Source organism: Cynoglossus semilaevis, chromosome 15 (assembly GCF_000523025.1).
Source record: "Cynoglossus semilaevis isolate Cse_v1.0 chromosome 15, Cse_v1.0, whole genome shotgun sequence".
NCBI lineage: Eukaryota > Metazoa > Chordata > Actinopteri > Pleuronectiformes > Cynoglossidae > Cynoglossus > Cynoglossus semilaevis.
This window is the reverse complement of record NC_024321.1, coordinates 8,001,146-8,023,924: the sequence shown is the minus strand read 5'-3', so window position 1 is coordinate 8,023,924 and position 22,779 is coordinate 8,001,146. Positions and strand designations below refer to the sequence as shown.

Genomic DNA, 22,779 nt, shown 5'->3' with positions numbered 1-22,779 from the left:
TCTGGTGGGGCACAGAGGTCATGCTCTGCCAAAAGCACAGAAGGTGAGGAGGGAGATGGCATCACTTTGTAATTCCACAATTTAAAAAAACAAAACCAACATAAAAAAATCCCTCCACCAGAGACCATTACAAATTAGTAAGCTCCCAAATTAATGGACTTTTACAGATTTGGTTGGTAAAGCAGAACTGGTTAGAGGGTGAGTTTTGTTCGATTGGAGTTTTACCTGGAAGTTTGTAGAAGGTCACATTCTGAAGGCTATGAAGAGGATAGAAACGCAGATTAAACACTGACATTATGTTTAGTGATTGTGTTGCACCCTGTAGGTGATGGAGATGCAGGTGTAGATGACCCTTATGAACAGTGAGCAGAAGAGACAGTGAATGTGGTTTAAACCTACCTACAGGTAGGTCCAAGATAAATGAAAACATCAAGACTGTAAGAGTGCAAAAATCCTACATTTAACAATTGTTATATAAAGTGCATTTGTGGCAAAAAATATTTCTTAAATATTTTCTTTTTTTCAAACTGATAAAGATTATTTAAAGCCATTATCTAAATGTTAATTTAAAAAATATTTGTGCAGGTGTTTTCATTTATTCTGTTCTCTGTAGGTGAAACCACTGCATTTGGTCTGAGGTTAAGGCAGCAACACATCATGCATCAAGTTCAGCCCAGGCTTCACAAACTCAACCACCGACCCAGGATGTATTATACAGAAGGCCAAAGGAACAGGAAAAAAACAACACAGTGTTACTGGTTAGAATGACTGACCAGGTTTGTTGTTTCACACCAACACAACATCCAAGGAAACTGAAAACCACCACAACCAGCCCACAGACCAACAAACTCAATGTTCCTCACCAAAATAATGGGATAAACTTAAAATAAAAATGTTTTTGAGAAAACTTTTTTTTCAGTGCACATGCAGCAGAGCTTGTAAGCTGAAGTTTTACGGGAGGTTGGAAAGAGCACACATCTTAAAATATTTGTTTCTGGTAATACTTTCCAATAATATCGTGCCTCGTTTGACATTTTATTGTGGGGTTTTGGTAAAAGACAGCATCTTTCCAGCCAACCTATTGCAGCTAACACCACAAACAAGAGCACACAGGGTCTTCCTGGATGTGATCTATTTGCTAATGTCTTTTTTATTCTTTAGTCAGATTTCAGTTATGCACCAACACAGCCGGTAAGGTTGGCTTTGATTGGATTGAAGGACCCAAAGATGGTCTGGTACCTGCTTAAATGACAGTACTGGACTCATCTGAAAAGGTTCTCATGAGCAGGGGTCTGGCCGAAGACCGGGGAGACTGGGTGTCCCCCGTGCCCGACTCAACCATGTTCTGCTGGAAGGGTGAGGCAGAAGATACCAGTGATATATCTACGCTGACACAAACACTTTGTCTCTCACCAACGCATACACACACATACACACACAAACAGTCAGACACATGCAAACACAGAGAGAGGACCATACAGGTACACACAAAGACTTGGGGAACATGGATCATTAGTGTTGGACTGACCGCTGTTTATTATTTTATGAAAACAAGAGAAAATTCTCCATCTAACCAGAATTAAGAATTAAGTTTCATTTCATAAAGTCTTCTAAATTTCCTGAAAATTTTGTTTGCACTAGACTTTAGACACACACACACACACATTCACACATACACACACCCTGCAGAGATCGTGGTAAGGGTCCAGGATGAGGTTAACTTGAGCCTCATGCAGGAACATTTGTTTGTTTGTTTTGGACGTGCTGCATTCACCCTGCAGGACATGCAAAGGCAGCAGGCACCAGAGCAGAACAGGCAGCTGATAAAGGCTGACTCAAACTACTGTGTGAACAAACTGAGGCTTATTCAGTCGGTCCTGTGCTACTCCACACTGGTGACAGAAACAGGCACATTCAATTCAAATGGCCTGACTTTATAAAAATAGATCTTAAGGAGAGCAGAGGGGTCAAAGTTTGAGAAAGAAATCAAGAAAATGAACTTGAATTTTTACTGATTATTTTTCCAACTTCTACGAGGACACTAAGCTGGCTTATTTAGGACAAAAACGAATCAAACAGTGGGAGAGGAAGGACAAGGCAAGACAGGAGACAAGCAAGATAGGCGGACACAGAGACTCTGTACTGAGACTTCAGACACAGTAGCAACAGAAAGCAAGCAAGACCTCAGTCACTCCATGAGAAGTTGTGAGTGCTAGCAGTCTGTGACAGCATGAAGATAGTAGAAGTCCCCGAGGAAGGAAGGCGATGTTTCCTCTTTAGGGAAGCAAGTTTAGTAAAGAGGAGAGAGGAAGGAAGAAGGTGAGAAAGAGTAAAAGGAAAGAGTTAGAGACCAAGTGAATGCATCAGTGTAAAAAAATAAGTGGAAGTCCAGATTAGTCAAAAGAAAAAGTTAGAGCATAGAACATAAACATTAAAACTAATAAAATGCTACATTTTTCTACTTCAAGTATTTCACTCCCTAAATATGTACAATTATAGGCTTGTTTTGCACCTTTTCATGCAAATCTGTGTCAATAAAACCGAATGGAAGTTGTAAAGGTACCACTGAGAATATTTATGCAATCAAACTTTTGCAGCTGCTTGGAATACGCAGAAAACTCATGAGGGAAAATGAAAAACAAATGTCTGGCACAGCTGAAGACTGAAGGAAATGGGAAACATCCAGTATTTTGTTCTGCTCAGATAAATTACTGACATATAATAACTACATTCTAAAGTCACTCCCAAATATGTAAGAGGAAAACACTAAAGACAGACAGAGAGACAGATAATGTCACATGCACAGTGTCTCAGCTTTACCTGTCGAGCATTGGGTCCACGGCGTTTGCGGAACAGCATGAGCAGGATCTCTGGTAGGAGGCTGACCAGGATGAGTAAGATGATGACCAGCCAAGCTGACACTGAGCTCAGCATGTTGGCAAACACAAAATACAATCGTTGTTGGCTCAGGAAAGGCCTGTGAGAAAGAGAATGCTTTAGATTCACACAGCACAACACCACCAGGGAGTGAAAAGGCCAGTGTGTGTTTTCCAACCATATTATTCCTCCCCAGAAGAAACTAAAAAAAACATAGAAGGCCAGGGATCCCCAGATCACAAAGTGGTTTATCCAAGTCCAGTGCCGTGTGTCCAGAGCAAGCTGGAAAAAAAAAAGGTTTTACAATGTGAACAATATGGAAGACTTTTAAAAATTAAAAACAGTAAAGTTGATAACTTTCTCAAAAATAAAAACCAACAGGATTTATTTACCGTGAGTGTAACAGTGAAGACGAGGATAGTGAAGACAATGGTACCATACGACCAGTTTCCAAAAACCTGGTTTAAATTAAAATAGACAACAAATCAAATCAAATTTGAAGATAAGCCTTCATCTGGTAAGTTAAGGGTCAGGGTATGGTTAAATTAGAGGTCAAACCTGGCCATTGTCCTGTAGTGCAGGGTTTGTGAACAGATAACGAACACCAAAGAAGAAGACCAAACCATGGAAGACACCGAGCACTGTCCAGTAGAGGAAAGGACCCCAACGTAACATGGCATTCTTAGCAATCTCCCTAAATAAAAATATAAAGTCGCCTTTGTTAAAGAATAATATGAACACATGACTGAAATGATTTAAAACAGTTAACAAATACTGTGAATTCACACATACAAGGGAAAGGGAGCAGATTAGTGCACATTCCCTAATTTACCTGTAGAGGGTAGCATTGTCCAACAGAACCTCCATTGGGACGTGCTGCTCGAAGAGGCTGTAAGCCAGGATGGGCATGGAGGTGAAGCAGATGTTGTACATGGTCAGATAGGCGGCATCATACAGAGGCTGGGGATTAAAGGAGCAGCAGGAGGAAAGGGGAGGAAGAGGAGAATAAATGGATGGGGAACCAGAGGCTTACATTTCATAGATGACAAGACTCATACGGGCCAGGACTATGAAAACAGGTGCATCATAATGCGTCATAATGGTTAATGTGTAAATGTGATGTAGGCTTACTGGCCACTTCATTAGCAAATACCATTAACAGTTTAATGTACAAATCTAATTAGCAAATAACAGAACCGTATGGTTTACTCAGATTAATCTACATATCAAGCTTGGTGGATTTTAAAGAAAAAAGGCCAGAGCTGGTTTAAAATTGTGGGCTGTAGCATCAGTGATGATACTGTGTGAGAAATGTTAGCCAAATAGACTAATAAACTTAGAAAACATTTAGCATTAAGTCACTTGAATCTGTAATTATTAAAATGTTTTGACAGCAAAAGCAGACTAAACCTGGCAATATTAAAGTGTGTCTAATGAACTGGCCGCTGAGGTTCTGTCTGCGTTATTACACAGGGCCTTGTGATCTAACGCTGTAAGTCAACACTCAAACATTCCAGGGGAAACGGGGACGGTTAATCCAAAGGAAAGAGTCTGGAAGGCAGCAGGAAGAGGACGTGTATTCAAGGGACTCCACTTTCTTTTATGTTCACAACATCTTTGAACCTCCAGGATCCTTGGGGACATACTCACTTGCTGAGAATAGCCACAGAAGAACTGGTACAAAAACTGAGGTAAGATGAAGCAAAGGTTCTGCAGGGTAAACACAAGAAGAACGGCAGGTCAAATACACAAAGAAAAAAACATGGAAGCACATCAAACAAATGGTTCAGTTCCCACATGTTTGTACTCAACACAGATAAACTGTAGGTATGATGAAAAAAAAAACAATAACCATAGTTAACACAAAACTCGTGTTTTGGTTTAAAACTACGTCTGTTAAAACCACGTCTGTTTATTGTTAAACCCTTAAACGAAGCGAGTGCTTGTGTGTGTAAGTTTGGGGAAAAACAACCGTTGCCATAACCATAAACAAGTTGTCAGCCTGAAGCCCAGAGAGGTTAATGTGACTGAAGCATCTGTTCCACTACCTTGTAGAAGAAATATTGCACCAGGTGTGCAATGCGCACATAGTAGAGGTGCCCATGAGCCAGAAGAAGTTTCTTGAGGTGCTTAAGTTTGGGAATGGCATAGTCGCTGTTCCTAACTGCCTGTCGGCCCTCTTTGCCTTTAATACCTGAAACGACAAGAAAGGGCCAATTATGCAGTGCCTTAATCAACAAAAGCTGGGCCTGTCTCCATCTGGAATTAAGTGGAAATCTGTTCACCAGCTTCAGTCCAAAATTCCCTTACCAATGCCAACATGAGCTTCCAAAATCATGCTGACATCATTGGCACCATCTCCAATAGAAAGCGTGATTGGGCTGCCTTTGGAGTTCTTCACCATTTTCACTATCTATATATAGAGGGAGAGAAAGGTTAATATGTCTAAAAGCAAATTCTTCGGGTGGAGATGATTTCATGATTTGACTCATTTCTCTCACTTGAGCTTTTTGTAGTGGTGCCATACGACAACAGAGGACAGCAGTGCAGTTTTGACATATTTGCAAAAACAGGTTCTTGTAGCAATGAGAGCTGGATTCAGAGGAGGAGTTCAGCACCATGGAGAGAGTGGCTCCATCTATAATGAAACCATAGTCTTGGCTCGCACAAGACCAGCTCCTGTGACACAAAGAAGAAATTGTGTAACATCTGAAAGAATTGAACAATGAGATAAAGTTGTCAATGCCCGGTACGAACCTGGTGACACCTCCTTTAAATGGTGGAGCATCCTGCACTGTTTTCTTATGGTATTCATTCAACAGGTCATGCAGTCGCTCCTCACGCCTCTTTCCACCATCCTCAAGAGTTCGCACCGTTAGTTCCAAAAGCTCTGTATTTCTCTGGAACAACCTACAGGCATAACATGTGGATTTTGCAGTCTCCATCTTATCTCCTGTTAGTACCCAGATCTTCATGCCTGCTCCCTGCAGAGCTTCCATGGTTTCCGCTGCTTCTTCTTGGAGCCTATGGCAGACAAATAATCAGGATATTAAAAAAATAAATCAGCCTTGAATAGCATAACTAGACATTAGTGGATTCAGTGCTGTGACACGTCCTACATATACAAACTGTTGACAACAGTGACCTACTTGACAAAACTACCCATAGTGAGACACTGAACTAAAGAAGGAAAACAAAATACCACGTACAACACCAACATAGATTATCAGTGCACCCCTAGGACCAATACATTTAAACACGCAGTTACACAGTGCGTTGCTCACCGATCTTCTACAGCTGTGGCTCCTATTAGACTCATCCCAGTCTCCAGCTGGTTGTAAACAGCCATGAGCTTCTCTTCTCTTTCTTGCAGAGCCAGTCTGGCTTCCCTCAGCCCCTCGTCTGCCTGCCGGTACTCCTCTGCACTCAGATATTTGAAGGCTACGCATAATGTCCTGTAGCCCTCCTGTAAAAATTGAAAAAGTTAAAAAGTCGACTTCAACATGAAATTATTTTCAGGAAAAACTATTTGCCAATGTCACTCACTGTTGCATTACGCTCCACATGTGTGCGTGTTCTTTCAACCTCTTCCTGCCTGACCCGGGGGAAAATAGAAGAGTCTGCTCCTTTACAAAAGAGAAGTGTTTCACCTGCGGACAGATGAAAAAGTAGTAAACAAAATGATGCAAACTGCCTGGTGAGACTGAGTGACCTGAAGTACAACATCTCTGACCCACCTGACTTTGCTCTGACAATGACACTCATTCGCCTTCTCACTGGGTCAAAGTTCAACACATGAAGTAGTTCATACCTTTAGGGGGTAAAAAGAATTAAATATAAATAAACTGCAGGGCTTAAATTATTTGAAGACATGTATTTTCTATTTACAATCTCACATTTCAATGTCGTTGTTACTGTTGCGAATTTTCATGTTTTTACTTTCAAGACCCAGAAATGTGAAGCCATATCTGCAGAAAAAAAACAACAACTCTTAACTCAAGTGGAGCATAAAGAACCTGTTTGTCATCTTAGCCGTTCTCCTACCTCATGGCACCTTTGACCAGAGCAACTTCATCAGGGGAGGAGGCGATGAAGCCCCTTTGGTCCTGCAAAGACACTTCTCCGTCTGCCACTAATCCATCAATTTGGTCATCATTCTGGTCCGTAGATTCCTTCACCTGAACTGTGTGGCACAAACACAGGGCCCGCAGGAACAACTCCTCCTTCTCCTACCAAAAGCAACATTAACCAGTTTAGACAAGTCACTTTAGGTAAATCATTTGTAGACCATCAAATAGTCATTTATTAATATTGATTGTTTTACTGCTAAATGATCTCATAGACACGATAAGACTTCTTCCTAACATCATAAACAGAAGCTCATGTTAAGATAAATCCCTGTGTTTACAACAGCATGGCTTCTGGTCTCTACACAGTGTAGTGCAATAGTATTAAGGTGTTATCAGGTGCTTGGGTCAAGAGTTTGGAGCAACTCTGCTTCCTCTCCATGCTGAGTGCATATGTTAAGATGTCAATAGAGTCTGCACACGGGTGACCCACGAAGGGTTTTTCTGAGCAGGGAGCAAATTAATGAGCATATGCTGCAGCCCGAGCCACAATTACAACAGATGGAGGGACATCACAACACCCACCCTGCCAGCTTTCTGCTGTGGTTTGCTCACAGGTCCATCTGGGACACAGAACCCATCCATCTCAGCGCTTCCATCCCGGTGTTTGTACTGGAAGCCATCAATGCAGCACTCGATAAACTCCATGTTGTTCTGAGTGAGGGTGCCTGTCTTGTCCGTGAAGACGTATTCCACCTGCAGGCCATGGGATAAGAACAACATCTAAGACTTGACATCTAAGAGTTCCAATCTATACCAATAAAGCTGGAAATGTAGCCACAGTGAACGGTAAGATTTGAAAAATGAAAGGGTGTCATTTAAATTTAGGACAACAGTCAAGGTGCAGGGTTAACAGGATTAGCCTTAGCTTGGCTTAGCCTCGCAAAAGGCTAAGACTGTTTGTAATTCATTAGCTTTGTGTTTTTAACATGATTTAAAAAGTTTGTCACAAGAGGTGTACAATTCCAGACAAAAGCTGAGCTCTCCAATACAATTTCAAAATTACAATAATACAATACAATACAATTAATTTGTCTTTATATATTTCAATACATTAGATTTAAGTGATTAGCTGGCATTTTCTAATCACCTAATGCATGCTATGTAATACAGCAGTATGTAAACACATTTAAAAAATAATTCTATCCCGACCTGGCCCAGCTCCTCATTGAGGTCTGATGTGTTGACCAGTGCCCCCTCCTTGATTTCAGGATCATAGAAGTCTTTGTCCCAGGCGATAAAGAAGGACCCCAAAAACTTTTGCATCTCAACCGTCACATACATGGACACCGGAATGATGAAGTTGAAGAGTACCATAAAGGACAGGAAGTCCGTAAACATCTTTAGGTACTGTGGGGGGAAATAATATGTTTAAATGCAAATGTACATGATTAGCAAATTACTTTTTTAATATCCTGATTAACTGCTACAAAATTTGCAATAGTTTAGACTGCAACACTTTTACATGAGACAGAAAACCTCAGCCGAGAATCAGTAATGACAGATAAAACAAGCAGCAAACTTGAAAATATGATGCACACTGATGCAATCACAACTTTGCATCAAGTTCTCAGTTCATAAACGCTGAGAGCATAGAAATGAAGAGCGCAGCCGTTGAAATGGACAATGTCACAATATAGTGCAGAAGACAATATGTCTACAAACGAGGTGTTTTACAGCTGTTGACTGGGAGACGAGGGCTTTTTAACCTCTTTAATGTAAACAGTTAACGCTGTATTCACTGGAGTTATAACGACCACCAACAACACTGTTAATATGGCAAATATCCAATCTGACTGTTTGTACCATAAACACTTTCACATATCTTGTTTACATAACTAACACAGTACAGTTGTGTTGTGAACTCACAATATTGGTGTCCTTCTCTCTCTGGGTTTTCTGATTGTACCAGGGCTCATCTTGTCCAGGTTTGCTCTGCCACACATACTTTAGGGTAGTGCACACTAAGGCTTTGCTCACCAATATGCAAAGGTAAACAATAAGGAAGGCGTTGATCGACCTGACAATATAACAAAATCATTAGGTTCATATCACTTCCATGCAGTCTAAAGCGTGTTTACCACAGAGCACAGGAGCAGAGTGGAGCAGAGAAGACTGAGGCTTTTTGCTCAGTAAAACGTACAACCTGACAACAACAGATGAAAAATTGATTAGACTGATATATGTATCCAGATTTTCGAACCAATCATTATTAACTGGATACATACAAGGATGAACACTACATGAAATATTTAAGACTTGACTTGTGAAAAAAAACAAAAACAAAAAAGTGCTAATGTTCCGCTAATTTACTGTTCTTACTGAATACAATTATTTTGAAATAATTCTACATTAGCTAGCTAATTAGCTTCGAAGTCTGTATTGTAATGAGGCTGGAGTGAGACATTGGGGCAACACACTTTTTTGAAAAATAGTCGCTTCACTCTCAAATATACCAGGTCAGGCTTCCCGCTGCCTACTGTTCCACTCACATGCTCTGTTTTCAACTTTTCTAAATAAACCTACTTCTCCACAGCAGAACGTTTCTGTGATTTTCCCTGGTAGTTGAGAGCCATCTTTGTCTCCATGCCGGTGTAAACTGCAACACCTAAGGAAGGGCAGAGAGAGGAAAACAGTACAAACTCATCCTGAAGATAATGGGCCAGCTTCAATAATACAGTGAGTAACTCCAATGGAGTCATTATTATTTGACTGACCATAGATCTTCTGGGTGTTCTTTAAGGTTGCTCCTTTTAACAGTAGGTTTTCTGGGCCCAAAGACCTAAAACATAATCACACCAATTCCAAGTTTGGTCAAAAAGAATCTGAAAAAATTCCAAACAGTTCTATCTTCTAAATGGGAACCTGGCAGGCAAGTTGGCATCCGCTCTACAATCAAAGTGACAATACACAGTGTGACTGCAGCCTGGAGTCAGAACAGCCCCAGTGTTCTTAGGAAGGACACATTTGTTGGCATTTGTTTATATGGCTGATACAAAACAGTCAGTGATAAATGCCTACGGGGCTTCTCTGGAAACTGCGGGTAGAGCCAAGCCAGGCTCTTTTCATTTTAATTCTTGACTACAATGAGGGATCAATATAATAACGATTTGTTGGTGATGCAAAGGGAAACAAATTAGGGATTAAGCAACTGCATTTGGATTCTGCTCTTACTTAAAGTAGGAGTGATGATCATGTATGAGTGGTTTTTACCTGACTACTGGCTCCTGGTCATTTTTGTAAATGTGCATACGGCCAACAAACCTTGAAGGAAAAAAAAACAATCTCTCAAACATCAGTAGGATTACATGATTAAACAATGATAAGATCACTCATTAAGCTTGGTGGCAGTGGAGATGTTCCAAGTCAAGGTTTTTGTTTCACTAAATGGAATCCATACCATGAATTAGCCCCAAGGGGGAGCCAAATGTCTTTCGGCTGATCTGAGTGTGATTGATGTGAAAAAACTAGTGTTCTGGCAAGACCAAGGACTAATGGAAATAGTAAACAGTGGCTTTATTTCTCACTGTGCACCTATTAATAGAATCATTAAGGATATTTCCGACATTGAGTGAATCCATGTGCAGTCAGTGACAATTCTATCATGAGGTGTAAATCTTTAGAGGCTGTGTGCTGAGTTGCCTACTTGTAAAGGTCAGGCTGTGGCTGTTCACACTCAATGGTGGCGTTGAGAGATTCCAGATCCCTCTCAATGTCTGAGACGGTATAATGGGACTGGACAGAGAGGAGAGAGAGAGAGAGAATGAGAGTTTGTTCTGGTTCATTGTTTCCCTTGGGCTCTCATGCATTAAGATTACACAGAATAACACTAGTAAAACATGTTATACTTAACCACATATTGTGCATTTTATTAATCCAGCAATAAGTAAAGAAATAAAAATGATAAATGGTGTTTCCCTTCACTCCTGTCCCATTACTATATCATAGTTTGCAGCATTGCCTATTAATTAAAAATGTAATTGGCTGGTTTGGGCTGGCGAGTGATTCACAGACACAAATAATGAGAAAGAGGGAAGTAGAGACGAAAAATGCAAAAACTCTGAAACTGACAACAAGAAAGATAAAACGTGTCATAAAAACAGATGAGAAGAAGCTTTGAACAGATTAATTTTTATTTCTTGCATCTCTAATGGTGTGGAATGCAGTGCTGTCACAGCACTGACGCTGCACTTTTACCCACAATGCTTGTAATATACCCGGACTGAGGTTCCCTCAAGGCGACGGGTACTGTTTGTTTACTCTGATTTCACGGCAGGTTAAATGAGAGTAAATTATTATAATTAAAAACCCGTAGAATGTCACAGAACCTGATTCAAGGGTACTAAGTTTACAAATAGTCACACATCTACGATCAGGTGGTCAGCTGGACGCCACAAAAACAAGAGCAACATGGAAATAACTCTTAAAAAAGGAAAATAAATGTTTGTTATTTACTTTTTTTTTAAAGCAGGATGACGCAACCAATGATTGTAATATTTTCAATAAACAATTAAACGTTTAGAATGTTTATATCATTTTTTTCCACTGCAACAATTAGTGATGTTAAAACACAATGTATTCAGAGCTTTCCTAAAATTTCTACTATGTCAAAAGGTTTTTTTCTTCTGAAAATACATAAGAGGCAGATGAATCCAACATAATCTCACTTTATGGTTGGACTCTCCATCCAGACTGGCTGTAGTGACAAAACACGTTGCGTCCTCTCGGCTCGACTGCAGCAAAATCAAGTCACAGGGAAAGGTCTCATCTTCTTCCACTTCCACCACATCTCCAACCTGAACAAACAAGTCATAAATATTTATGGCAGATGAAGCTGCCTTGACTCTTTAAATGCACAATCACTAATTTTAATCAATTGCTGCAGTTACAACCATAATAAAATGATAGAATGATTAAATGAAATAAACATATACGGCGTATGAGGTTGTTATGGACACCGACAGTAAAACAAAATAAAAATATTTAAGTCATTAACACACTAATATATGAGCAGTAAACACTGTAAGTCATTGTTGCAGCAAAAATAACTTCAAACAAATGATACAGGATGATTGCATCCACAGACCATTACTGTAAATGAGTATCTATCATGAGTCCTCATTTACTCATTCATGAGGTCTGGTGGATATCATCGTAAGTACAATACAAATAAGCTGTCATTGCTCAGTAAATAAACACTTACTAAATCCTTCAATCCTTACGTCCTCAGAGCCAACAGTGAGTTTACTTTTGTAAATCAATGAAGAGCAGCTTTGATAGCTGGGTGTCATTATTAAGGCTGTGAAGACACTGCACCAAACTAACAGTTTACTGTTTCACTGTGCCATTAGCCTGTTGTTTCAACCATAAACACTGGAGCAACTGCATCATGTCTGGAATATTGTTTTTCCTTCTGTTTTGGCCTGAAAAACATCAGCACTAGCTACAGTCTAGCAGCATAAAGACAGAGAGAGAAAGACAGGGAAATCGTGATTGATCCACAGCTACTCTGTATTTAATCAAACACAAATTTAATCCCTTGTTTTTTTTTCTAAATAAAAAGTGAAATATAATAATATGAGACCATCTATAGATTTTAGTGGTCAGAGAATGAGGCCTTCTAAACACAAACTCAGTTGGATCAAAAATGTTGCGATGTTAAAGAACATCTCTGGGGAAAACTGTATTTAAATGTGTTGTATCGTTCTAATATGTAGTGTAACGTGGCAGCTGAGGGGACCTTGATCTTCTCGCTTTCCTTGCGTATCCTTCGGCCATCCTCCAGCACTGTCACTGGGTACGTGTTGACCTCTTTGTCCGCTTTGTGCCGAAGCCAATCTTCATAGCCCTGTGGCAACAAAACAGCATTTAGACATGGGTGTTACTTGTCCAACACACTGTCAAAATAGACTGAGAAAAAACTGGAACAAGAAAATAATCTCAACTTTTATAGGACTGACAGACAGTCCAACCAGCTATTCACCTGACAAACATTATTGCCTACAATATAATCTTCACCAGTAGCATTTAATCAGTGAGTAAAAAAAGGCAATCTGCAGCAGCGTGCTGGCATGATACCATAAAAATATACCGAGTCAGATAAAACAATTCATGGGACCGCAGAGGCATACGGCAGATTAATGTAGACTTTATAGTACTTAAAAATAGGGAGGAAGACTGAAGCAGTGGTGCAGGGATGCAGTGAGAGAGAAACCACTGTGTGTGTGTTGGTATGTGTGTGTGCCAAGGCTGAGCTGCAGCCAGAAATTGGGATAAGTGGGGAAAGGTGATAGGAGGAGGGAGAAAGTCCAGTTGATTGATGCAGAGAAATGATAGCAAGCGTGTGATGGAAAAGGTTTCGAAGTATTCCACACACTCTAAACTGACTAGGAGGATGAAACAGACCAGCATGGGATCTCACTTCAAAGCCTGGCTCAAAACATTCTGGTGCTATCTGTGCTCCCCATATCTTTTTAGAAGGAAGTCCAGCCACTATTGTTTATTTCAAGGCCACAGCATTAAATTAACAAAAAAAAAGAAGAAAAAAAAAGAAGAAGAAGCTGAAAACAATAGAACATTTGCAGCAATACACTTCTCTTTACAACTTATAATGTGGTATTCTTGTGGCCTCCCTCACTCTTGTTTTCTTTCATTTTCATTTTCTCCCACAGAGCCAATTTCATCTTTTTTCCATCATCTTTTTCCCCAGAGCAGAACTGCAGAGTACATTAATACAAAAACCCTAGAGAACATTAATTACATACTTTATATGAAAATCACAGCAAGAGAGTAACGAGGGCAGTGGGACTTATTATGTTCTATATGAAGAGAGTAGAGATATCACACAGTGACAGATAAATGAGGACAAGGTTGGCATGGAAAATAGACCAATCAGCAAGCTGGTGTTATTTAGGCTTTCACAGTGAGCCTCCCCCTCACCCCCTCCCAACGCTGCTCCTGTTCAGAAGCAGTTCCATCCTTTAGTCTCCTGAACTATTTATCTAAAATGGGGCGGGTTTGATGTAATGACTGTGAAGATGGAACACTGAAGCATTTTCATTAACGACTCAGAGGGCTACCACTGGATCGTTGGTGTCTATTGAATTTATTTCATTCCAGCATGAATGATTTGGTCAGTGTTAACCACCAGGCCAGAGCAACAAAACAGGTCGTGCCTCAGTGTGAGGGTAAGGCAGTTGCTTAGTGCTGAATATTTTACCTGTGTTATAAGGACATTACATCAGTGAGTAATAACTCTGCAGCATGAAGAGCTCTGAGGGTTCTGTGTTCACAGACTAAGCACACAGCTTTGGGTTTTCTAATTTCAGCTCAGTTTTTTTGACAGCAATAAACACTACTCTGTGGAGGCCCATTGTTTCTCCCCTTATCATAATAAATGACATCCCCACAGAGTGGTGCAGCCAGAAACTGGGATAAGTGGGGAAAGGTGATAGGAGGAGGGAGAAAGTCCAGTTGACTGATGCAGAGAAATGATAGCAAGCGTGTGATGGAAAAGGGTGTAGAAAGTATTCCACACACTCTAAACTGACTAGGAGGATGAAACAGACCAGCATGGGATCTCACTTTAAAGCCTGGCCCAAAACATTCTGGTGCTTTCTGTGCTCCCCATATCTTTTTAGAAGGAAGCCCAGCCACTATTGTTTATTTCAAGGCCACAGCATATAAATATATATATATATATACACACACACACATATATATATATATATGTGTGTGGGTGTGTGTGTGTGTTTGTAATGTAAATAAATTAAATAGCATGTAATGACCTAACTCAAAACCTGCTCATATATATTCTTCTAGATGCTTCTACACCACTTTGGCACTTTCTCAGCTCCCTGGATCCTAGTGCAAGTGATTCAGTCAGATGAAGAACCATTGGTCTATATACATGCAATGCAAATTGGTCTCACGCTGCCAGGTAAGGAGAGAGTGACGTGACATAACAAACAAATGCTTTCATTAACATCTCATGTGACTGGATCTTACCTGCTTAATGGCTGTTACCGTGATCACAAAAAATAAGGGCAGGCCACTGGTGACTGGGCTGGTGGGAGTGTCCACTATCACCTACAGAGACAGGAAAAAAAACATTTCATAGTTAAGTCAAGTTAACAGCGTCTTAGAGACTACAAATCACAAGTGAGTGTCACTGTAGCAGATGTTTCCCTCTCTGTCTGTGTGTGTGTGTGTTTGTGTGTGTGGTTGAAGAGGGAGGAGAGTGTGGTTTGGAGGACAGACTTGCCCTTAAAAATGCAGGGTGTTGTCTGTTTATGGAAACCTTTTTTCTCCCTGACATGTACCTATCAGTACCAATAAAAATATTACATTCAAAAGGCAGGGACAATACTGTCTCTACAGTTTGCATTTCAACATGTGTGTATCAAACTACTGTAATATGTGCTAATAGATGACTAAAAGGTTGAAACGTGTTAGACTGTAGACTAAACTAAGTCTTTTTTTAAGCTTCAAGAGTCACACGTTGAAGAGACGCCACAATGATCCTGGAGCCACGTACTACACAGCTTTAGTTGGACAGTTTATAATTCTAGAGTATTCCTTTTAAATGGTCTATGCTAAAACCCTGAACACAAGAGGGCTACTCGAAAGCCATAATACGGCAGATTAATCTGCATTTTTTGAGCTTGAGGAATGTCGGCTGGTGTCCTTCTAAGATGCCGTTTAAATTACAGCTCACACAGAAGTGACAGACTAAGCCTGTTTTATTCAGAGCAGGAGTAAAGGAAGTTCGCAACTTAAAAAAAAAGAAGAAAAAAAAATGCAGCACAAATACGTGCCAGGGATATTTCTTGAAGGGATCTCCTCTGTTTTTCCACAGCTGTGCTCAGACTAAGAACGACACAAAAACGCTGCTGGTACAACAATCACACTCTGACGTGAAAACAGTCACATTCTGTGTCAACACGAATTCCTACACACAGCATATTCTCAGACACACTCTCAGAAAGGGCAGAAAGCTGCAAAGCCAACAGGGCTTTACTGTGATTACAATTAACCAGAGGATAAATCAATTAGAAGGCTGCGATGGACTGGTGCACATCGACCACTTGGAGGAGTGCAGATTCAGAGAGGCTGCATTATATTTGTCAGAGTTGGCAATTCTAGGAAGACAGAAGTGAGAATGGGATTTTTGTAGCCTCACATGTCTATCTTTAAAAGAGCAGCAAGTTTACAGGGGAAGTGATGGACTGAAAGTTAAAACTTATAACAGTTGGCACACTGTCACAGCTATTTGTGGCTTTTGGACCATTCAGTGCACCATCAAAAAACCCAAGGTTAACTGAGTCCTGTGAGGCCATCACGTTTTGATAAAAAATATTTCTTAAGCAGAAAAGTCCAATGAGTTCACATGTGGTGCAATGAAGGAAGGTAATGGAGTGGAATTGGCCAGATGACCGAGGTGAGGACAGCACGTCCTTCTGATGCAGCAGGCAGGGGGCCAACGCTGAGGAAGTACTATACTTCTCAAAGCCAACTTTTAGCACAAATGTTACAATATCTCCAGCTCTTCAGTGATAGATTTAACGACAACCATTCAATTCCATTCAGTAGGAAAAATTATTTCATAAATGCGGCAGTGTGACCAATATTGTAGATCCGAGCGATATACATAACAAAAAGTTCTTTACAAGGTAAATGCTGTAAATCTCCATTTCAAACTAACTACACCAAAACAATAATAATAATATAATAATAATATAATATTTTGATAATCAAACACTCGATTTGCAAAAACAGTCATCTTTTGATTTTGTAGTTATTATTCTATATAGAAGTAGTATAATTATTCTCTACATCTGCTACACAACAAGCTCTTTTCTTCTTTGCTCCTTTCCCTTTTTAAACGTCAATAACAACTTTCTGAGAAGAACTGAGGAATGAGAAAAGAATCGTGACATTATGTAAAGTTTTGTTGATGCTGATAGGCTGAAGCTGAGCGAAGCAGCCCAAAGCCTTAGCTGGGAAGTATGTCAGAGTAAGTGACAGACAGCTGCTCCCAGGGCAGAGCTGGCGGTGCTCGTACATCATCCCACTCCCTCGTCCACTCCTGCTGCACCTCTCGTCTCCTCTATCATCACTGCTTCGCTTGTTCTCCCACAGCACTCTCTTCCCATTCGATTGAATACAAGCAAAGACATAGAGTGCTATTTATAGAAGAGCAGTGCTTTTTTATCAGCCTGTGTCTATTTGTGGCACTCAGAAGTATAGAGGGCTTCCTGCCTGCTGACGTCAGCAGTGCATCGCTGCAGAGGGATGGAGTGAGTGTGAGAAAGGAGAAAGGGAAACACAGAATGAATGAGAACAAATGACAAAGAGAGACAAAACAAGGGGAGGCCAATGTGAAATGGTGCATGACATTTAGTTGTTAAAAGAGCAATTGCATGAAGCCTCTCAGGAGAAGTTAAAGGCTTCATTCCTGTTTGTGAGATCTGAGTATATAATGAGTGCAAATAATATGAACCTGTTTTTTCCTCTATAATATAATTGCAAGCTGCATGAGAGGACGTGAGAGGCTGGGACACAGAGCGGCTCAGGAGAGGATGGATTAGTGGAGAAATGCCAACCACACTGCAGCATGGGTAAACAACATCAGCAAACCCTGGACACACACTGAGTCATATATTAAACAAACACCCAGATTTTGAATTCACATGAAAAAATAAAACATTCCTGATTCTGCACACATCCCACACTGAAAACGTTCATGTGCACAGACAGCGACGGAGGGTGAGAGTGAGGATTGCAATGAAGCGTGGAGGTTTACTCCCACGTAGAGTAAGTGTGCTGCATTAGCTCAGGATAACTCTGCAAATGACAACTGTTCAACAACCAGCACATACATATCTTCAGCTAAGCTTAGCACAGACATAAATCAGACGACAGGGAAATTAAATGGTGGGGAATTTTAAGTACTGATGCATCCCTGGTCTTTAGGTAATTCAAGTATAAAGTAATGTCCCTCACACCTGCCAGAACACATCGTCATTAAACAGGTTAAGTCACACTAAAACACACATTCAGACAGGTGGAAACTGTTCTGTTGTATTTCGGTGTAAAGAAAACCTGTCTCTGTAAGACAATGAAGAGAGCATAGTGATTGCCATTGGTTGGGTGATGGTGTTGAATAAATGCATGTTTGTGGGTTGAAACAAAATAATTCAGGAAAGAAATAAGTCTGTGTCTGAGCTACTTCACAAACTGGTCATCAGTAATCCTGCAAGTCTTCTTTCAGACTCTGCCGCACAAAAATAATAACATCACTACTTCACAAGACACCTTAGTACTGGAGGTTACTGATTCTAAAAATTGAGATGTTACTGCCACAAGACTAAGAAGTATTCTATCAAAGAAATTGATCAAATTGACTATTTATTTATTTTTCATTTTTTTGAAAGCTGCCCTCATGTACGTTTTTGCACATATTCATTCATGACCAAGCACTTTTAATTTGTTTCTATTCTCAGACTAGGTCCGCAGAGTACAGCAAAGCAGAGTAGAGCAGAGTCGTTTAAGTAATAAACAAATCTCTGCAGTAGATGCAGTAGAACTTCATTTTTTCATTTATTTTTTCAATAAACAACCAGTGATACATCAGTAGGCAAGTACTGTACTTTACCCCTCCTTTGAAAAACAATGACATTTACAATAACAAACCTGATTGGCTTCAGTAGTTTGTCCTTACCTGAACCAGGAAGATGATAAGGAAGTAGAAATTGGCAATTCTTCTGAACTGCTCAAACAGGTTCTTTGGTAGAAAATTCCAAACTGTATACTGTGTTGGGAGAGATGAAGAAACATGAATGAGACCCACAGAAAGATATAACAAATCTATGCATATATTTATTTATTGGTTACAAATCTAGATCTTATTTTCTTCTACCAACAGCTGCTCTGATATTTCAGGGCCAATATTTACAGGCTTTGGCCTGCATGAATTATATTCATCATGGATTACTTTTTTAAGGTCACAGGGAAGCTGGAGTTAATCCCAGCAGTCATCAGCTGGTGTACACCCTGAACAGTTCACCAGCCCATCACAGGGCCACATACAGAGACAAGCAACCTGTTAAATTCATTCAGTTTAGAGTCAATTATTAACCTGAACCTGAACCAGTCCACAGACAAAACTCACTCACACCTTAAGAGAAAATGAAAACTCATAAAGAAAGATGGGCTGAAATAAAACAGTGACCTTTTTGCTGTAAGGCAAGATCACTAACCCTTTATCAACCATGTAGCTTGATTAGCAATTTCTCTCTGTAGCGTGGCTACCACTGAACGGCCAATGGGTGTTGTGTTGGGTCGCAAGGTTGGATTTTCTTTAGAAATGTACTGCTGATGCCATCAAAGGTGAGGCATTGCCTTAATGTTGTAGCTCACAAGCAACTTTGTGACATTACCATAAAACAAGGTCCTAGAGTGTGCAAAACAATTACACACACAGCAATTCCCATGCACTCATCCATGTACCTCCACAAGGAAGTAGCAATAACACCTGGTTTATGAGGGCAATGTCGACATGGTAAGTGTTAAAGTGCAGAGGCAGCAGTGAGTAGACCAATTTCACCACAGAGAAAAGAGAGTTAAGGTAATAAGAAAATGGGGGTGGGGTGCAATGATGGTGGTTAAGAGGGGTGGTGCAGCAACAAGAGGGAGAGAGGAGAGGGTGTGGTTGGCCACAGCAGAGTGCAAAAGCAACAGAGTGATGGAGAGCAGAGGCAAAGAGGAGCATAAACACTACAGCCGGGGGTAATTAAAGACCGTTTACCCTGACATACTGGCAGGATCCAATTGATGGGTCCATCCTCACTGGGGCCCCATGCACCACTATAAATCCTACTCTTGTCCTACTGTGGTTGCACTTCTTCTTCCTCATCATTTACAGCCTTTCATATTTAGAATAAAGCAGCCAGCACCTGCCCAGGGGGGGCTGCTAGAACAGGACTAAGGGGTGACATTTAAAAAACGTGGGGTACCATCTATCACAACACAGTGGGAAATGTACAAATTGCGTGCCCTGCTAGTACATTAATAGCAACCATGCATTCCAGCAAGTGACAGACAAATAATCGCCTTCTGTTGGGAGAGAAAAGACAAGCATGTGGACAGGCAGTGGGAGGGGGAAAAACAGACATGAAGACATGGGAATGCACAAAAATGTTCCAGGGCTCATTTAGCATTCCAAGTGTTAGTTAGATAAGAGAAGAAAATGCCTGAGGGAAGTTAAAACATTACATGGAGTGCAGCTGAATAGCAAACATACGTAATGTATTGAAATGCATTTCATTTTTGTATAAGGCAAGAGCTTGGTTTGTGCATGTGAGAGTCCATTCAAACATGTAACATAATCCCTCACTTATAACCATATATATATATATATATATAGCCATGGAATAATACCAATAAATCATGATCAATATACATTGCTTGAAGCCAAAATGTTTAAGCATATCACATTATACTTGTCTGAAGTTAGGCCTGGTTCTTTTTATCCTAAATTCTATGTTTAATTACCAGAACAACAAAAAAGAAACTGATTTTATTATCAACTCTAAACTGACATACCGGTACTTAAGCCTTTCTTGTTCAGGTATATAATCAGATCTTCAAGGTTGGATGACAACAACAGATAAAAACAGACATAATGTTCTTCTTACCTTGGAGGATACAATCCTGTTATCACAGAACTTAGCGGGGATGATAGCGTCATTAGGAGATCCTGATCGATGACCAACAAAGATCGTCCGACTGTCGACTCTTCTCTCATCATTGTTGAGCTACAGCAGAATCAGTAAAACAGTGATTAGACACTATATTTACTGCATCTAAAATCTTATAAGAAAAATAATCCCAAGTAAAGGTTGTAGTTCTTCCATCACAATGAGTCATATCTGACACTAAAATACTCACAGAATAAATTCGAAAAAAGAAATAATTAAAACATTGGGTTTTCTTTTAATGTGGTGTTGAGCTACCAAAATTACCAAAATGGAAAAATACCTAACAAAAACTGTTTAAAAAGACAATAATTGAGGTGGGAGAAACATTTGTGACTGATTCTAAACCCAACTACTTCCAAAGTGATTATCTGTAAAGTATGTGGCGACAACTCTGCATGGTACAAGTGGAGTGGAGAACAATATTACAGCAACGTATCTAAGATATCTTCGATCTACAGGAGGGTTGAATAAATTCCATCCTAGATCCAAGAGCATTAATCAACCAACACATCTGAAAGAATAACAGTTTCTTTTCTTGTAATATCTTCAACCATTTGGAGTTTCATTGGACACTTTAAAAAGGAACTGCAAGACAAGGTTTAACAGGTATTAGGACGTCTCTGCAAAACGGTAAAGTTCTTTTTTAACCTTTTACTTTTTTAGTAAGTAAAGCATTAGTTGCCTCTTTCTGTAAAATATAATTGAAGATACTTAAATAAGTACTAAGGGGCCAATACAAATCCCTCTAATATGACTGTTCTAAACATGTGTAGCACAGGTCATAAGATGATGAACTGGAGTTAGGCAAACATTTGAGAATTGTGTGCACACACAGACAACAGGAAGAGCTGCAGACACTCCATTTGGAGCCAGAGGCACTTCTTAACGTCCCTCAGTCTTAGGTAGGACGAAGCATTCCTCTACCATAAATGGTATAAGGTAGAACCACAAGGAGTGTAAGTACCCTAACATAACAGCACAGTAGCTACAATTACTGTACATACATGTCAAACATGTAACACATCAAGATTAAGCATCAAGAAACCTAGAAAAGGGTGATCAAAAGACTTTGGGATCTTGAAAGCAATAAATATATCTTATTAATAGTTAATATTTTGTCTAATATTGATCTTGGTTATACACCCTTACTATATTCTTTTCTAAGTAAATAACTGAGCTGTTGTGAACAAATTTAAACATTTAATTAAGATGAAGTTTTGTGACTCACAGAAATAAAAAGGTTGAAGAAATGCATTTCTGTTGGTGCTAATCTGTGATGGATAATCCAGTTCTAGCAGCTAAAGCTTGCATGACCCAGTAAAACCTTACAATGATTGGTTGTTTGAAACAACAGCCATAGTGTGGAATATAGAAATTATCCACAGGTCAAAAAACATTGAAGCTCAAGTGAACATGGGTTCAAGACTGGCTTAGATATTTGTAATCTGGGAGAAAGAACTCAAATATTTGCTTTACTATGATAGAAGGACGAACAGCTGGCACTAAAGAGTACTGTTATTATTATGTTTAGTTGACCAATTTTTGTCAAGTAGAGTATATTTTGTGATCACCTCTGTCAGATACACACAGCTGCCACTAATGTATATATAAATTGTCCAGAACCAATCCTTTTTGACTAGGTAGTGCCTTCAATCTCTAAATAAAGAATGACGAGGTGAAAAGAGAGAAATAAGTAAAGGTAATCAGCATCATCTGTAACTGTTACGGCCGTCAGTGTTTATTTGATATCCAAATTTGACTTTGTCTTTTGAAAAATTTTGACTTAGTCATAGTCCCAATTTAGTCGATAAAACTGTTGCCTTTGTGTTGATATTAATTCACAATCTTCCTTCTCCCCAGACAGAGCAGCAGGCTTATATCACACAGACACCTTTTGCTTGAGCAGCAATGTTCACACCTCAGTATGGCTGTCAAAGCTAACATCCCCTTCCCACTGGGTACAAACTGACTCTCCGCCGGCTCAACCCAACAGACCTTGCTGCCAGGTGATAAAA

At 39.9% G+C, this 22,779-nt stretch overlaps 1 protein-coding gene across 8 annotated transcripts in view; it reads right to left on the bottom strand.

The window, feature by feature from the left end:
• Positions 1–22,779, bottom strand: part of atp11c (ATPase phospholipid transporting 11C (ATP11C blood group)) — a 36,866-nt gene that overhangs the window by 2,424 nt on the left and 11,663 nt on the right. The window contains exons 2-30 of one of the 8 annotated variants that reach the window (XM_025062969.1): positions 20,702–20,821; positions 18,727–18,816; positions 15,012–15,092; positions 12,745–12,852; positions 11,672–11,800; positions 10,651–10,739; positions 10,218–10,268; positions 9,722–9,786; positions 9,531–9,612; positions 8,874–9,024; positions 8,157–8,354; positions 7,530–7,700; positions 6,922–7,106; positions 6,774–6,845; positions 6,615–6,688; positions 6,424–6,527; positions 6,162–6,343; positions 5,635–5,901; positions 5,379–5,556; positions 5,188–5,290; positions 4,926–5,071; positions 4,528–4,587; positions 3,710–3,837; positions 3,436–3,571; positions 3,270–3,335; positions 3,056–3,159; positions 2,821–2,977; positions 1,240–1,348; positions 226–257 (exon numbers count right to left, since the gene is read on the bottom strand). In XM_025062969.1, the coding sequence (XP_024918737.1) occupies positions 1,244–1,348; positions 2,821–2,977; positions 3,056–3,159; positions 3,270–3,335; positions 3,436–3,571; positions 3,710–3,837; positions 4,528–4,587; positions 4,926–5,071; positions 5,188–5,290; positions 5,379–5,556; positions 5,635–5,901; positions 6,162–6,343; positions 6,424–6,527; positions 6,615–6,688; positions 6,774–6,845; positions 6,922–7,106; positions 7,530–7,700; positions 8,157–8,354; positions 8,874–9,024; positions 9,531–9,612; positions 9,722–9,786; positions 10,218–10,268; positions 10,651–10,739; positions 11,672–11,800; positions 12,745–12,852; positions 15,012–15,092; positions 18,727–18,816; positions 20,702–20,821 (3,402 nt within the window). In that variant the 3' untranslated portion in view covers positions 226–257; positions 1,240–1,243. Of the gene's footprint in view, positions 1–225; positions 258–1,239; positions 1,349–2,820; positions 2,978–3,055; positions 3,160–3,269; positions 3,336–3,435; positions 3,572–3,709; positions 3,838–4,527; positions 4,588–4,925; positions 5,072–5,187; positions 5,291–5,378; positions 5,902–6,161; positions 6,344–6,423; positions 6,528–6,614; positions 6,689–6,773; positions 6,846–6,921; positions 7,107–7,529; positions 7,701–8,156; positions 8,355–8,873; positions 9,025–9,530; positions 9,613–9,721; positions 9,787–10,217; positions 10,269–10,650; positions 10,740–11,671; positions 11,801–12,744; positions 12,853–15,011; positions 15,093–18,726; positions 18,817–20,701; positions 20,822–22,779 lie in introns of all 8 variants that reach the window. The other 7 variants (XM_025062970.1, XM_025062962.1, XM_025062965.1 and 4 more) reach the window with 7 other exon arrangements.